The sequence below is a fragment of the Pinus tabuliformis genome, chromosome Q, assembly GCF_031772625.1.
Source record: "Pinus tabuliformis cultivar Carrire ecotype Pingquan chromosome Q, CPIR1, whole genome shotgun sequence".
NCBI classification, from domain to species: domain Eukaryota; kingdom Viridiplantae; phylum Streptophyta; class Pinopsida; order Pinales; family Pinaceae; genus Pinus; species Pinus tabuliformis.
Window position 1 is genome coordinate 774675815 of NC_142296.1, and position 16464 is coordinate 774692278.

Sequence of the window (16464 nt, forward strand, 5' to 3'; positions counted from 1 at the left end):
AGGCTCCCTAGAATGTCTGTTTTAAATTCATCAAGCATGTTTCCAATTTATGCCCTACTTACTGATCCAGTTGCAGATTTATTCACCCTAACAAGAGAAGGATCTCTTGGACCTTTCCCAGTTTTGGATTTTCCTCTTGAGAGATGAACACATACTTCTCCAATGTCACTTAGTGGGACTTGAGAGATATCTCCCTTCCCCATCATGTTAAGGATATCTATCCACTCATCTCTAATGGATTTTAATAAAAGAGCTTTTAAAGTATCTTGATCTAAGTTATCCATTTTTGCTCTTTTTAAGTTATAGTTGAATCTCTTAATTAAATCCTCCAAATTTTCATCCTCTCTTTGCATCATTTTTAACACTTCATCCTTGTGATTGATAGGCATGCAATAATCCAAATACTTATCCAAAAACACTTTCTTCATGCCATTCCATGTTCTAATAGACTGAGTGACCAATACCATGAACCATTTTAAAGCAGCTCCTTTTAATATTGAAGGAAACAATTTGAGTTTTTGAGAGTCTTGTAAATAATCATAATTTTTGCACAAGACTTCAAATTCAAATAAGAAGGTTTCGGGGTCTTCACTTTTTAATCCATGAAAATTTGGAAGGACAGAAGGTGAGATATTTTTCATTGTGGCATTTGTTTCTTCATCAACTATAGGGAATCCAAAAGAATTATCAACTTCCCTATTTCCTCTACCTTCTCCATTATTTCCTCTACCTCCTCCTCCTCCAAACAGTGAAAATTCTCCATCCTCTCCTTCTTTTGTCATTATAGTTCTTCAGAGTTAATATAAGATTGAATCTGCAAGGCTAATTGCTCTTCCTCTGGCTCCTCTATCAATGGTATGTGGAAGAAAGGTTCTACTTCTTCTTCTCCACTAGGTATTCTTAATTCTTCAACTAAAATATGTTCTCCTGTAGAGGTGAAAAAGGCTACTCCTTCTATTGGAGATCCAAGATTTTCTTCCTCTAGGACTGCCTCAGTAGATGAACTAGGAGATCCTCTTGCTTGAATTTCGGACCTTAAAACTTCAGGAGGTCTATGGCTAGGAATATGATCTTGAGATGGAGGTATATCTCTTCTTAGTCTTGGTGGAGTAGGTGGTGTTGTAGGAATTGAACTCCTGCCTCTAGCCATGAATCTACCCCTAGAGTCTCTTTCTCTACGCATATCATTTTTTTTTTTGAATGTAAGAGTTGATGTTACCTAATTACACTTCTCTGGCAATGGCACCAATATGTTTAGTCAATTTAGTGTCCTAAATTGCTTGCATGAATTATCAACCAAGGTTTGTAGATTGATGAAGTGTGATGCACTATATGTGCTCAGTTAACTTTTCTCTTACTTCGTTGTTTTGTATTTTTATGTTTGTTTTGGGGGTTTTTGTTCTTTGATGTCTAAGAATATAAAATCTATGAGATATTTACATGGATCTAATGAGTTTTAAAGGAAAAGAAAGGTTTCTAAGTTAGTCTAATCTCCTAAAAATGGACCAAGAACCATTTTAACTAGTTAGAACCTAATAAGAAAAACAGAGCATCTATCTTATCCTACCATTTAGTCCTAATCCATGGATCTATTTCTTAAAACCAAAAGTGATATTGATGCAGGAGGTAATTCAATAATTTCATTCATTTAGCCATTCAACCATTCAATTTTGGAATATGATAGAATCAATCTCCTTGAAATGATTTTTTGGAATGTCAAGTGATGCAACTAAGTAATGACCTGAAAATAGAAAAGAAAAGATAACAACATGTAAAACTAACAATGTGCTGAGTACGCTCAATCATTGCATGAATTATATATTTAACCATTTAAGTTAGAATTATCATCATTTTGAAATGGTTCTGAGAACATCTATTAATACATCTAATTGATAGTTCTATGCTAAGGAAATGAGTAACAAAACAATAAGAAACTAAGAAACTATGTATTCTTATTACTTCATTCTTCATTCATGCTTTTTTCATACAATATTTCAGAAGAAAAAGACTGCACAGTTGTAATTTTATCCTTACACTATTGGTTACAAACTGAAATGAAACAAAATTAGAGAAAACAGACTTGCAGAAAATAGAGTAATAGAAATTAAACTGAAAACAACAAGTGAAAAACCTCCTTCAGTGCAGGGGCCCTCTACAACTGATGTGGCTAGATGCTAGCTAGTTAAAGATGCACTTTTAAACCACCATTGACAAAACAGAGTTTGTATTATGAACAAAATGAAGTATGAATACAAAGTATTAACAAAAGCCTGTAATTCCTTCTAGCTTCTAACTACTTCTCGGTTTCATTCAATCAATATTTATAGGAAAATAACATAATTGTCTAAGAGAAAATCTTGCCACAGGTGGCTAATTCGAATCTATCATGATTGTTTATAAGAAAAACATGCTACAAGTGGCTTAATTCAAATTGTAATGAGACTGTTTAACTTCTGATCAGCTACAGGTGGCTTAATCTGCATTAACTCCTTAACTTCTGATCAGCTACAAGTGGCTTAATCTGCATTAACTCCTCAACAGAATTGTTAGACTCTTGATTAGCTACAAAAGAGAAAATCAAGAGTCATACTGCTTCTAGATAATGTATTTGACTCCATCTTTGACCATGACTTTAAGCATTCTTTTCTGTTGATCTAGGCTGAGTGAATAGGATAGAATCCATGTGGAGATGATTCTGGAAATGCCTATGTGGCCCAGTTTTTCATTTGACACCTGTAACCTGCCAAACCATGAGAGTAGCTATGGAACCCACAGTTAGTTGCAGAATAGGTTGCGTTCTGTAGCTAATTTGTAAAAAATCTATTAAAATATCAAGAACATGAAAATATAATATGGTGATCATTTTAATACTTTCCTAAGACAAAATCTAGCATTTATCATTGATTGGATCTATAGTCTTATGAGAAAACAAGAGAAAAACGTGAGAACAAATGTCAAGGGGAAGGTAATTCTGAGGTTCAACAGTATCCTCAAGAAAACAATCAAAGTATGTTCCCTACAAGGAGGTCATCAACAACTAGGTACACAAATACTTTTTATGGTTATTGTCATTTGTGAAATGGTTTTGGACAGAAAGTTGTTGAATGCAAACTATATGCAAAGAATAACTAGAGCACAAGAATACACAAGCCATTTCCTTTATTTCTTTCCAAACAAGGTGTTATAGATGTAACAATATTGGCCACAAATCCAAATACTGCAAGCTACCCTGTACCCTAAAGAAGTATAGATAGAAAGTTGAGAAGACTATCCAAAGTAGATCAAATAATAAACTAGAAGAAAATGCACATATTAACTAGAATCCCACTAAAGTGTGGAAAAAAAAGGAGTAACATGAGACTTCAATGACAAATTGAAGTCAACATGGCCTTAGGGGGGGAGCAGCCCTAAAAATGTTTTGGTAGAGACAATTGATATGATGAGACCAACCATGCACATGAAATGCGACAGAGACATGGTGCTTACCTATGGTTAGTAGAACAATGAATAGAATTTACCTTATCATTTGGAGTACATGAAAAGAATAAGTAAGATATTGTTGTTTATTCAACACCTAGTTCAATATTACATAAAAGAAGACGAGTTTTGAGAAAGTTATCGATACTAGTTCTTCAATGGCTAAAGAGGAGTTCATCGTGAAATTACAAAATACAGAGAATGTAACAAAACACCTCAGAGAAGACCTATAAGCTTCCAAACAACACACAAAACCATTTAAGTGCATAAAACAATCTTAAGCAATCATTGGAGAGTGAAGTGTTTGCCTTAAAGAAAAGGATATCAGATCTAGAAATTTGAAGTAATTGAGAAAGAAGTGGCAGTTTCATTAGCAATGGAAGAGAAATAAATAATGCTTATTAATATTTATAAAGAAATGACTACTATTGCATATGAAAATCACTTGAAAACAAGATAATTAGAGTAGGCCCAAATTTGTATTCATGCATTAAAAGAAAATTTGGAAAAGGAACACCAAAACTGGTGCACTGCTCAAAGCAACTATGAGACACAATTCGTTCTATAGAGAGAAATAATACAAGAATTGGGTAAAATATCTAAATCATTAACAATATTATAAAACAAGGTATTGAATTTTTGTAAAGTTGTAGAGATAATGAAAGATGGGTATGAATCTTCTAAAGTTTCATGGGAGATGGACAAAGCATCCTTGCAACTATATGCACAACGTATAAAATGCTAGGGCATGTGTGGGTGAGGTAAAGGATACTCTAGTTCTTGCAGATTATACCTAGAGAATTTTTGTATAGCCAAAATAACCAGAGAAAATGCATGCAATGGTGACAAACATTGCGAATCTACAGGGAGGTTTCGACAGGAGAAAAAAGGAGTAAGAAATCCACCCATGACATAGAATCTTGGAGTGGCATCCATGACTTGTGGTTATCATTATTAAATGGAAAAAGATGTGGCTCAAGTAGAATATGAGAACACAAACCTTTGAAGCTACATAAGTAGGGGTCATACTCTTGGTTTCCTAGTTCACCGAATCTCAAGCAATCAAACACTCTTTGAAGCTAAACTTCTCCATATAATATATAATATATAATAAAGATGTTGGATGTGTATATGAACTTGAAAGATGGGTGCATAAATGTCTTTCATTAAATTTAAACTACTTAACTATGATATGAAGGATGGGTGTGTAAATGCCTTTCATTCAATTTTAACTATTTAAAGAAATATGTAGCCAATGAGAATATCCTTTGAAGCTACATAAGTCAAAATCGTGTCCATTAACAACAAAAATAATAACAACAACTTTAGCTTCAATATGTATTGTAACGTGTGGAAGTGATTTCCAGGTTATTAAGGCCATGTGAATTTCCGTTAGAAACCTTGAACGCTACTGCGAGGGGGGGAGGGATGAATTAGTAGTGTGTCTAATGATATATTTTTACTAATTTTATCTTCAACTTATTCATGCATTAACTGACCATAAACACATTAGTAGATCAGCACATAAGCATAACATCATTGGAGCAACTAAAACAAGACAATCATAAGAGAAACAATGCACAACACAACAATAATACACATGAGATACAATGATATTTGGTGGAAACCCTTCCAGCAGAAAAACCACCCTTGATGTTGTTGTGTTGCTCTAAATCTTCTATTATGTGTCAAGAAAATGATGTCTTTTACATAGATTATTGGCAACCACCAGCTAGGAGACTCGACCTCAAACATAGTTATTTATCCACCACTGGTTAGGAGTCTTGATCCCAAAATACAGTTAGTTGGCCACCACCATCTATTATCTAGCTACCACTAGATAGAAGTGACCATTTTCGCTAGATTGTTTCTAGCATCCACTAGCACAAAATCATTTCTCTAAGTTAGCAAGCACCCACTTTCTAGAGGCCACTCCTCCATAACTTTATGTGGACCTTGATTTCATTCATTTTCAAACTGGATCCATAAGACACTATGCTCAACAAGATTCATCTTTGCTATCAAACCTTAGCAACAAGACACTCTCATTATCAAACATACTTTAAAACACCACAACCAATATGCTCTTCACTCTAGCAAATAATTCACTGCAATTCATAGATCAAATCTCCAACAACATAATCATCCAACAACATAGCAATATAACATCAACCTCAATAATCTACAACCATATAAGCATGCATGGCATCATAAATCTTTGCTACAAACAAGAACATACAACATCATATAAAATATTGTGGCACATTGACATTCACATAAACTCCTTGCATACACAAAAAATTAGCATGTAAACACAATAGACTCTCTACACAATTTCTGCCTCTGCCAGTAATATAATATGCATGATGCTATTTTTCTTCAGTGCTCTACTACAGGCCTTCGATCTACTCGATCCACTGCCATTTTCACTCATACACTAAGGTATATTTTCTCACTAATATGTCTGGAACATTATGCCTCTCTGTAGACCTATTACACTCACAATCACTCTAACCAACTAAATCTCATATCCAAAATGAGATATTTATAATGTGCTGGGTGAATTCCTCTTTTGGAATGAGTTCATAGGTTCTCAAATTTGACGAAATATTACATAACCATCACTACTTGTCCATTAAATGTTTTCATACTCAATGGAGGAATTATTCAACTAATCGTGTGCTTATGTAATTAATTTTGAAGCTTTTGGGAATTACCATTTCGAATTTCTTTTGATGTGCACGAGGAATATAGAGAAAAACTTGTGTAAGCTCATAGTCGTAGGGATATAACTAGCTAACCTTAGTTATAGCCACACCCTTCACATTGGCATCCCAGTGGCTGGAGACCTATAACCGCACTAAGGGCACTCTCTCCCAGTGGTTGTGGTAGAGCATAAGGTAAAACAATGGATCTTCTCCTCAAAACATATTTCATCTTCTTGCACACCATATTCAACACTTGTACAAACTTCCAAACCTCTTCCAAGCTATGTGATACTTATACAAGTAGGTTCATTCATTAGAAAAGTGCCACCACCAAGTTGACCTAGATACCAACAAGTTAAGGGTTGACATTAGTGCTAACAAGTCCTATACTCATCCTCAGACATCTTCATAAGCTTCAACACCTTTGTAGAACTTTGTAGCACTTTTGTAAATAATCCAAATAGACTAGGAAATCAATTGATCAACTAGGCCACCTCAAGGTTGTTATCAATGTAAAAAATACTACACTCTTTGAACTAGGTTGACGTCAATGCATTATGTAGACCATCATAAGGTTGACATTAATGCCAACACAAACTAGCTACAACCATGAAATCCATAATGCCAACAATCTCCCCCTTTGGCATTGATGACAACCACACACAAAATCTAGACCTTCAATCTTCTCTTCTCTCTCTCCCCCTTTGACATCAATGGAAAAGGGTCAACTACTTCTGATAAGGTAGCAAGAGATTTTTTCACAAGCATAAGCACTAGACCAACTGATCTCTACATGACTGAATAATAATGCATATAAACAAATATCCATGTTTTCCACATCAACCACAACAAGCAACATATCAAACCAATCATCAATAGCATGTCGAACCAATCAATATCTAACAATAATGATATGCACATGAGGCAACCACACATAGCATCAATGAACAACATCATAATGTACAACAATATGTGGCATCTATGCGACAATATCCATATGAGGCACCAATCCATACTATCCATTGTAGAAAACTCATGTCAGTAGCACAATATGTTGGAGAATCACTTCTATAACAGCCACCAACCATCTTTGTGTACAATATCTCCAATGAGTAACATCAATAGCCATCATCAACCTCTCTGCTCATATAATAAGGTCAAAAACCCCACTAGAAATAGCATAGCATGAGGCACATCATTAACACCTCCAAGTGGACCATAATGCCAACAATGGATGGCTGAAATAAATAAGAACATATAATGCTCCCCCTAAACACATGCCATCTCCAAAATAATCTCCAAATTGTAGGGAACTTCTTCCACTACAATAATTTCTTCCTTGCCACAAGAAACAAGCACAAGGTGGACCAAGACTCCATACGACCATGACTAAATGACATATACCATTGTAAATAAATGGTTGTAGCATCGACATAATACCTCATACATGACTATAACATGAATTCATGACTCTCTTTCACATGAATTCCCAACTCTAGGACCAATCCACTAGAAGACCCAATGAAAAAGATAATACAAGTACATGGATTCATGAGCATTTTACATCGTTTTATCAATGAAGCATACTGATGCTATAACATCTCCAATGGGACAATGAGCCAAAAACATAACACGACATGACTGTTACAACATAATTAGCCCATACATATGGCTGCAAGAAGACTTCATGAGACTCCTCCAAAGCATGTTGTTGGGCTTCCAATTTGTCATAATTTTGTTGATGAAACAATCCATTTTCGCATCATTCCATTCACCCATTGTCATCATTTTTAGCCATATTTCTTCATAAACGCACCAAATTCCTGCATACATGTTTACATGGTTTATTATTATTATTTCCGTTATTTTTAATGAATTAAGAAGAATTTTTCATGGTTTTACTAATGACAGTTTAGCAAGTTCAAGTTGTTGCAATTTTGTCAAGTTTTTGTAGCTATCTCGATGGTTGAGGTAGTAGCATCACTCTAGAAGGAAAATCGACATATGGACATTGTTTCTAGAAGATCCAATATGGATTTGTACTGGTCAAATTCCACCCAACTCACACATGTGGACCTCCAACAAAATATCAAGGGAAAAATGCAATAGTTTTGACCAGCCAACTTCAAACGCATTTTCTGAGCAAATGCAAGCGAGTTTTGGAAAAAGAAAAAAAGAAAAAGAAAAATAAACATGGGTTTTGTTCAGAACGGGCTCAATTAAGTTCTTTACAATCAATTTTCTCAAATTCGTTACCATTTGAGATATTTTTGAAGTTATTTAGAGTCCTATTTTGTAGATTATGTGGATATACGGTTTTTCAATTTTTCATTTAATGCATAGTAAACAAAAAGGCCTGAACTAGCTGTTTTGTAGAAAATTCGTGGCACAGAGATAAGTTTGATCATATCTTGGCTGATATTTGATCCAAAAATCTATGAAATTTTATTTGATTTGATCTCATGACCAAAAATCAAACAAGAAAATTATGAGTTTGTTAATTGTCTCAAAATTCTATAAATTGCAGTCTTTTTGATGAGAGGGCTGATCAGAGATGTCAAGGATGATCATAATTTGTAATTGTTGTTGCTGATTGAACGAGAAAAAACTCTATTTTTTTTCCGTTGAATGTAAATTTTTTAATATGGTGTAGCTCTGAATGAAATTGGTGATTTAAATCTTTTCTCTTGATCTGAGTTTTCAACACCTTGCGGTCCTTAGGAGGTCTCCTTGGAGATCTGTGAGAATAATATAAATGCTTTCCATTTCTTTCATATTCTCATTAATGGTTTGTTTTACATAGATTAATTGTTTATTAAAAACTCATGCTTTCCATAGATTAAATTTTTATGCTTTCTTAGATTAAAAATTTTCATGATTCAATAGATTAAAGTTTGTAAGTTTTAGAACAAAATCTCCATGCTTTCATAGGATAAAATATCATGTTTTCTTAGATCAATAATCTTTATGTTTTTTTTTTTAGTTTAACATTAATTTCCTTTCCAAAAACTTAGTACTTTCATAGTTTATATTAAAGAATATAATGAATCTAATTTCCTTTTGAAGTTTCCAATTCATTTCAATTTTTCATAAATATTGAAAGCTAATCTCCTAGCACATACAATGTAGTGTACTTTGCAAGCTCACTTACCCGGATTGACATATAAATGCAAGTAATTTAATAGTCAATTAAATTACCCAACATTTTGGCATCGTTGTCGGGGAAGTATACATAGGCGTTAGCTTTCAATTGCATCTCATTCTTAGTTTCATCCATTTAGTTACATAAGACTAATTTCATTTTAGTACATCCTAGAAGTAGATTCATTAAAACAAAACTTCAATCACCTACCACCTCCACTATATCACGTGGTGTAGTAAAAGCCACATCATCTTCTTTATCATGAATTCTTAATTTTGCAAGTAGAAGAAGAGGTAAAAGAAAAAGAGGCTGAAGAAATGGATGGACATGATGACAATGAGGAATATCCTTTTGGATTTCCCATTCAAGAAACTAATGTCAATGTTCATATGAAGAACATCCCTCCATCCGTACTTCCTAACTTCAAAGGTATGAGATCAGAAGACCGAGAAACGTTTCTTTTTGAATTTGAAATAATTTGTAGATCTTATGGCTACTCATTACACATTAAAAAATTGAATCGATTTCATGAAACATTGAAGGATAGAGCTCTTAGATGGTTTATGACTTTAGGAATAAATTCTATAAGGAGATGGGATGATATGAAAAGAGTTTTTTTGGAAAAATATAAAAATTATTGCATACACCATGACCTTAGAAATGAAGTTTTTAAGATGAACCAAAAAGAGGATGAAAGCCTAGAAGATTTAGTGGAGAGATTTACTTATTATATCAAAAGATCTAAATTTCATAATTTAGGATCAAACACATTAAAAAATCTCCTACTAAATTCTATAAGGGATGAATGGATTGATCTTCTTAACCTTGTGGGAAAAGGAGATTTCTCTCAATTGTCATTTCAAGAGATTTGTGAATTTTGCAAGAACATATCAAGATTAAAAGCAACTATGCAAGATCCCCTCAAGATCCATTTATGACAAGAGTAAGCAAATCGACATCAAGATTCGTAAGTCAAACTGAAGTTAACAATTTGCTAGACATTCTTGGTAATTTAAATGAACAAATTGATATAATCAGAATGAAAAACAAGCAAAAAGTTGAGATTGTTGTTTCATTTATATTTTGCCCTAAATTTAGAAAGAAACATGATTTATCATGAATGTCCACTTGGTAACATTAAAATTTGTGAAATCTGTGCAGGATCACATACTACTAAAGATTGCCCATCATTACCAGGGTTAAAGGCAATTTACAGGGAGTAAATTAAACATTGGAACAATCTTGTTTTGTAGCTCCAAGAAGACTGTAGCAGCCTCATCAACCTAATATGATGCAAGATCTTAATTCACGTTATGCACAAAAATCACAAAGTAATTGGCAAACACCCTTGTCTATACAACCTTAGAAATCTAAATCCAAACCTCAAAACCAATCTTGGCAATGAGGTTGGCAAGGGCCTTACAAAAGAAATCCACCATATCATCAATATTTCCCTCACTATCTTCAATACCAATATCAATGTTATCCATACCATTCACCTCCACCAAAATATCAGTTTCACCCTCAGTTGACCTCAATTCAACCATTCCCATTACCACCCACACAAACACCAAAAAGATCCATTCCCACTCCACTACCTGCACAACCATTTCAAATCCACAACAATAAAACACCTCAATCCACTTACAATTTTGAGGTAATGCAAAATGATTCTCTAGCTGCCATTGAAGAACAACAACCAAAAGAAGAATATTCAGATAAGGTCCAAGAATCATGGATTCTTGTCGATAAAGAACAGTTGTTTGAACTTGAAATTGAAAAGTTTCATGTATGCCTATCACCAAATTCTATGAATGGAGATCACATCATTGAAGACATGCATGGTATGATAGTAAGAATCCAAGGAAAACAAGATTACATTGAATCTTGGTTCAAGATAGTCATTGGATCCCAATACACCATTCTTTTGTATCTTCTGACATCATCTCAATCAAGGTAATTAGTCTCTCATATACTGGTACATATCAAAGAGTATATTTCAAACCTGCATATGAGTTTATCTATCATCTTGTTACATGTATGGTTCAATTGGAAGTATTCATATACTTGAACGATATTTCTTTTTCAAGTAGAGTATGACATATAAAAAATAAAAAATAAAGTAAATAGAAAAATGTCTTATTGTGAAAACCAGCTTGCTGGCGCAATTGGACATGAGCTTTTCTTGAAAACCAGTAAACTAGCGAGCAAATTTTACAATAAGTTATGAAATTTTATGATGGTTTCAATCTTTTATTATGGTTTTTCAAATCATTTTTGGTTCTATGCCCGAGTTGGTTGATGTGGGATTCCTTAAGGCCCACCTTCTAACAGATCTTGTCCCATCGACCTCAACACCTTATCTGGGATCAATATTAAAGATTATTTGGAGTGCCTTGGAACTTGCATACATCAATGGAAAACCTCCTCATTGACAACAATGGAATACAACAAAGTCTCTTGATTTTCAAATCTTGCAGGTGACTCTACTTCAAAACATTCATTCATCCCTGTCAAGATGCACTCAGTTACCTTGACACTCATTTACATTATCGGTGGGTTGTCTCACATTGGTTAATGATTTTTATCAGTGATCGATAATCCAATGATTTCTTTCCATGCTCAACTTCGGCACATTCATTCACATGGTAAGAATTGTACCATGAATTTTGGTTTTGGATGAAGACTATATGGTTTTATGGAATCAACAACAACTTGTAGCAGTATATGGGTTTCTTATAGTAGCATGTTCTCCTTTTGTCATTCAGCAATAGCATGATGGCACCATTACAACACTTTTTCATTCATTTTATTTTCAAGAAAAATAGTAAAATTGGGTGTATTTGAGTCAATATGCATTATGTTTCATGGTTTATTCTTCAGGATGCAGTACACAATCCAAATCAATAATTCAAACTCGGAGAAAACAACTTTATGCAAAAATTGACATTTTCTGCAGCAACTACGAAAAGTTGCAATTTCTGCAGCTATTGCTATAGCAACCTGTTTTTTGCTATAGTAGCTTGTTCTAGAGGTAGCTTTGGCACAAATATTGCAAGAGATTGGAGCAAAATAAAAATTAAAAAAATTCCGAGCTTCTGGTTTTTCTCAGAATATGGTAAATTGAGTAAGACATGGGCAAACTTCCAAAAAAGTGCAATTTTCTAGGACTTTTCAATAGGTTTTTAAGGCAGATTTTCAATTTTTACCACTATGCATAAATTAGGATAGAATTTGGTATTTTTACACAACAACTTCTTTTCGTCTTCAAAAGTGGATTCTGAAGGCATGTGGCAGTAAAAAGGGTAAAAATACATCGTTTCCCTTTTGAAGCACTGAATTTGGCCTTAAAATGTGTTCGTTGCATATGTTTTTGTTGCAATGTTGGGCAATGTGAAGAGTGAAACAAGGCAGAAATTAATTTGACCATATCTTGCAAATCATGCATCTGTTGGTCCTAAATTTTTAATGGTAAATGCATTGACGTAGGGTAAATAAATACACGAAATTTCAAGAAGTTCTAGTGTATTTTTCAAGAAATTGATCACTTTCACCTACAACCATTTCTCAATTTTCTTGAAATCCATGCACACATTGGCCGAGATCTTTTGTGGGAAGATGCATAATATTAATGGTAACAATCTCAGAGAATTTCAAGAGAATCTGATTTACCATTTGAGATAAATTGCAAAAACAAGTCTACTACATGAAAATGGTACATTTTGCGGAGCAAGGTCAAAGTGATGGAGCAACGTACCACAACCAAATCAACACCAAATCAGCCATTAGGTCATGTTCTCTTCTTCAAATACAAGCAGCAAACTTGAGGTAAAACTAGCCTTAAACTTTTTAATTTGTTAAAATTTTTGGAAATTGCAATAAGAAAGCTATTGTAAAACACGTGATCTATGTAAATTTGGAAGTTTCTCGAGCTCTGATGTTGAAGCGATTGAGCAAAAACAAAAACCTAGCCGCCGCCGCCGCCGATCGAACCTGTGCTAGCTGCAGCAGGCTTTGCTACTGACAGTCCTATGGCGTCTGCTGTAGGAGGGGAGAGCTCTGCCTCCCCTCCAATGGGGACACCCTCTACTGACAAGCAACAAAAGGCAGAGATTCGGCACTCTGCAATCGAAGACCTAGAAAAGGAACAAGACAAGCAAAAGAAGCCAGAAGGACAGACGTCCTCAGATCGAAATGTGGAGGATGAAGCAAGCAATGGTCGGCACAACACGACTGGCTCCTTTCAGACTAAAGTGACCTCAGCAACCTGTATCCCAAAGGCAGCAGATCCGATCAAGGTCGAACTACCAAGCCACCGCATCAATGGGGAAATCCAATTTATGCAAGATTACGCACTCATTGGAAAGTTCTTGGGATTTTGGCCCACAGAAAAAGCCTTACAAGGTTGGATAGCCTCTAAATGGAAGCCCAAAGGACAAGTCACATTACAGCTTGGCCCAAAGGGCTTCTTTACAGCAATTTTTAACTGTTTAGAAGACAAAACAAGGATATTCGAAGGAGGCCCGTACTTCTTCAACTCTTCAGGTCTATATCTAACGGAATGGAAGCCCCGATTCAATCCAGACAAAGAAGACTTTAGTTGGGCCCCTGTATGGATCAGAATGTATTCCCTTCCTGTGGAGTACTGGCGAGAAGAAACGCTGGCAGACATAGGCAACAAGTTGGGAACCTTCATCAAAGTGGCTACCGAAACCAAGACGCGCAAATACACCTCTTACGCCAGGATCTGCGTCAAGATGCACCTCACCAAGACCTTAGCAGACACGGTAAGTCTTTTTCACGATGATTACGAATGGAAACAGACTCTAGATTATGAGCACATCCCTTTTCGTTGTCGAAAATGCCATGAGCATGGTCACCTCTTTCGTGATTGTCCCTTAAATGTGCAGCCCAAAATCCCCTCCAGTGATATCAACTTGGACCCTGATGGTTTCACAAAAATCCCCATCCGTCGCCGACATGCAAAAAAAAACCAAGCTAATCCAGCTCAAGCTTTCAAAGCGCCCCCCCAGAATCGCTTCTCCGTTCTAGCTTCACAAGACATTCAAATCAGCCCCAAAGCTGATATCCCAGAACTGCTGCACCCCACCCAGTCGTCCCTCAACCGCTCTGAACCGGCCTCATCTAAATCTGCAGATCCTCCCTATACTGAAAACCCCATCTCTGTTTCAGAGCCCGGGTCTCTAATCATTTCCAAGGGGAAAACCATGCTGAACGAGACTCCACAAGCTTCGGATATGGATCTAGATGCAGCCCTGGCCCTGAGTCTTCATGAACAATCCGTGGAGGAAGCCCTCATTGCCTCAAATGACATGGAGGAAGATCGAGAGATGTAGATCTAGAGGAATTCGACATATCCAAGCTTGACATATCCAAATTGGAGGCAGCATGTAAGCAAAAAGAGTACAACCCAATCCCTCCCTAACAATTAGACAAAATTGAAGGAGTCCTCACAAGGGTAAAGCACCATAAAATTTTGGGCATCCAAGGAGGCAGTCATTGGGATGGAAGGAAAATCCTCAAAGAACAAAAGAAAAGGGGCAGAAAAACAGATCTACAGCGTACAATAGCAGTAGGTGAAATACTCATGGATTTGGGGCAATTCCCCAAGTTGACCAAGTTCTACAAGCCCAAATCTCCGTCTACATGAAGCTCATCTCTTGGAATGTAAGAGGACTCAACAGTCCCTCTAAACATAGAGCGATTAAAAACCTGATAATGCAAGAAAAACCAGCAATAGTCTTTCTTCAAGAAACAAAATGTAGCAGCTCAACAATAGACAGTCTCAGTAACAAAGTCTGGGCAGGTAGCAGTTCAATCGCAGTAGACGCCTCAGGGGCCTCCGGCGGTCTAGCCATTCTATGGAATCCACAGATTGTGTCACATGATAATTTTCATGCCACTCTGCATCTCATTCAAGCTACATTCCACCTCATCGGTACCAACATCCATGGGCATCTTACCAATGTTTACTTCCCGCAGACAATACAGCAAAAATTAGATCTCTTGGACACGATTTCCCTCCTCAATGCAAACAGACACTTTCCTTTATGGATCGGAGGAGGCGATTTCAACATCATAAAATCCATGGAAGAGAAACAAGGGGGCAGAACCAGGCTAGATAGCGATAGCAGCGGCTTCAAGCAATTCATTCAAGACAATCGACTCATGGACATCTCCACCTCAAATGGCATCTTCACCTGGTCGAACAAGAGAAAAGGGGTTCACCAAATTGCCTCACGACTAGACAGATTTTTAGTTTCAGACAACGCAATCCACCTAGGAGGAGATTTCAGTGCCGAGATCATTCCACAAGGAGGCTCAGATCATTGGCCCATTCTTCTCCAATGGTCCAGACCTGGCAATTGCAGCAATCGACCATTTAGATTTGAAGCCTTCTGGCTCACAGATATTAATTTTAAGGCAGTGGTCAATCAAGCCTGGACATCCTTCATCCCGCCGGCAGGAGCTAAAATGTATCAGTTCCAACAAAAGCTGAAACATCTGAAGCAAATTCTTAAAATATGGAACCGAGATCATTTTGGCAACATACAGAAGAGCAGACACAAACTAGAACAGCAGATGAAAGAATTACAACAAAGATTCATTCTGGAAGGACGCACAGAAGAACAAATTCAACAGGAGAAAATCCTCTAGAGTCAAATAGAGGAGCGTCAAAAACAAGAAGAAATTTTATGGCGGCAAAAGTCGCGAATAAGCTGGCTCAAAGAGGGTGAGCGAAATACTAAATTTTTCCACAAAACTACCATCCAACGGCGCATGCACAACAAAATCACCTTTGTTAACAATCAGCAGGGTGAAAGAGTGGAGGCTCATGAAGACATGGAGAAAGAATTCACTGGATATTTCAAGGACATTCTAAAGGAGCCTAACAGTAACAGAGACGAGGCAATCCGAGCTATCACACAGCACATTCCTAAAATCATCAATGAGGATCACAATACTCAACTGCTCCAGCAAGTCACACTAAAGGAAGTAGAAGATGCCATAGCTCAGCTTAAAGACGGAAAGGCGCCAGGGCCTGACGGATTCACGACCAACTTCTTCCATGAATTTTGGGATCTCATAAAAATTGAAGTCTGGGATCTAGTGGAA

At 36.1% G+C, this 16464-nt stretch overlaps 1 protein-coding gene across 1 annotated transcript; it reads left to right on the forward strand.

The window, feature by feature from the left end:
- The first annotated feature begins 14994 nt into the window (after positions 1–14994).
- Positions 14995–16005, forward strand: LOC149221778 (uncharacterized). The gene has a single exon (XM_089387474.1). It carries the CDS (start codon positions 14995–14997, stop codon positions 16003–16005), a length of 1011 nt encoding a protein of 336 aa, XP_089243600.1.
- Positions 16006–16464: the final 459 nt, after the last annotated feature.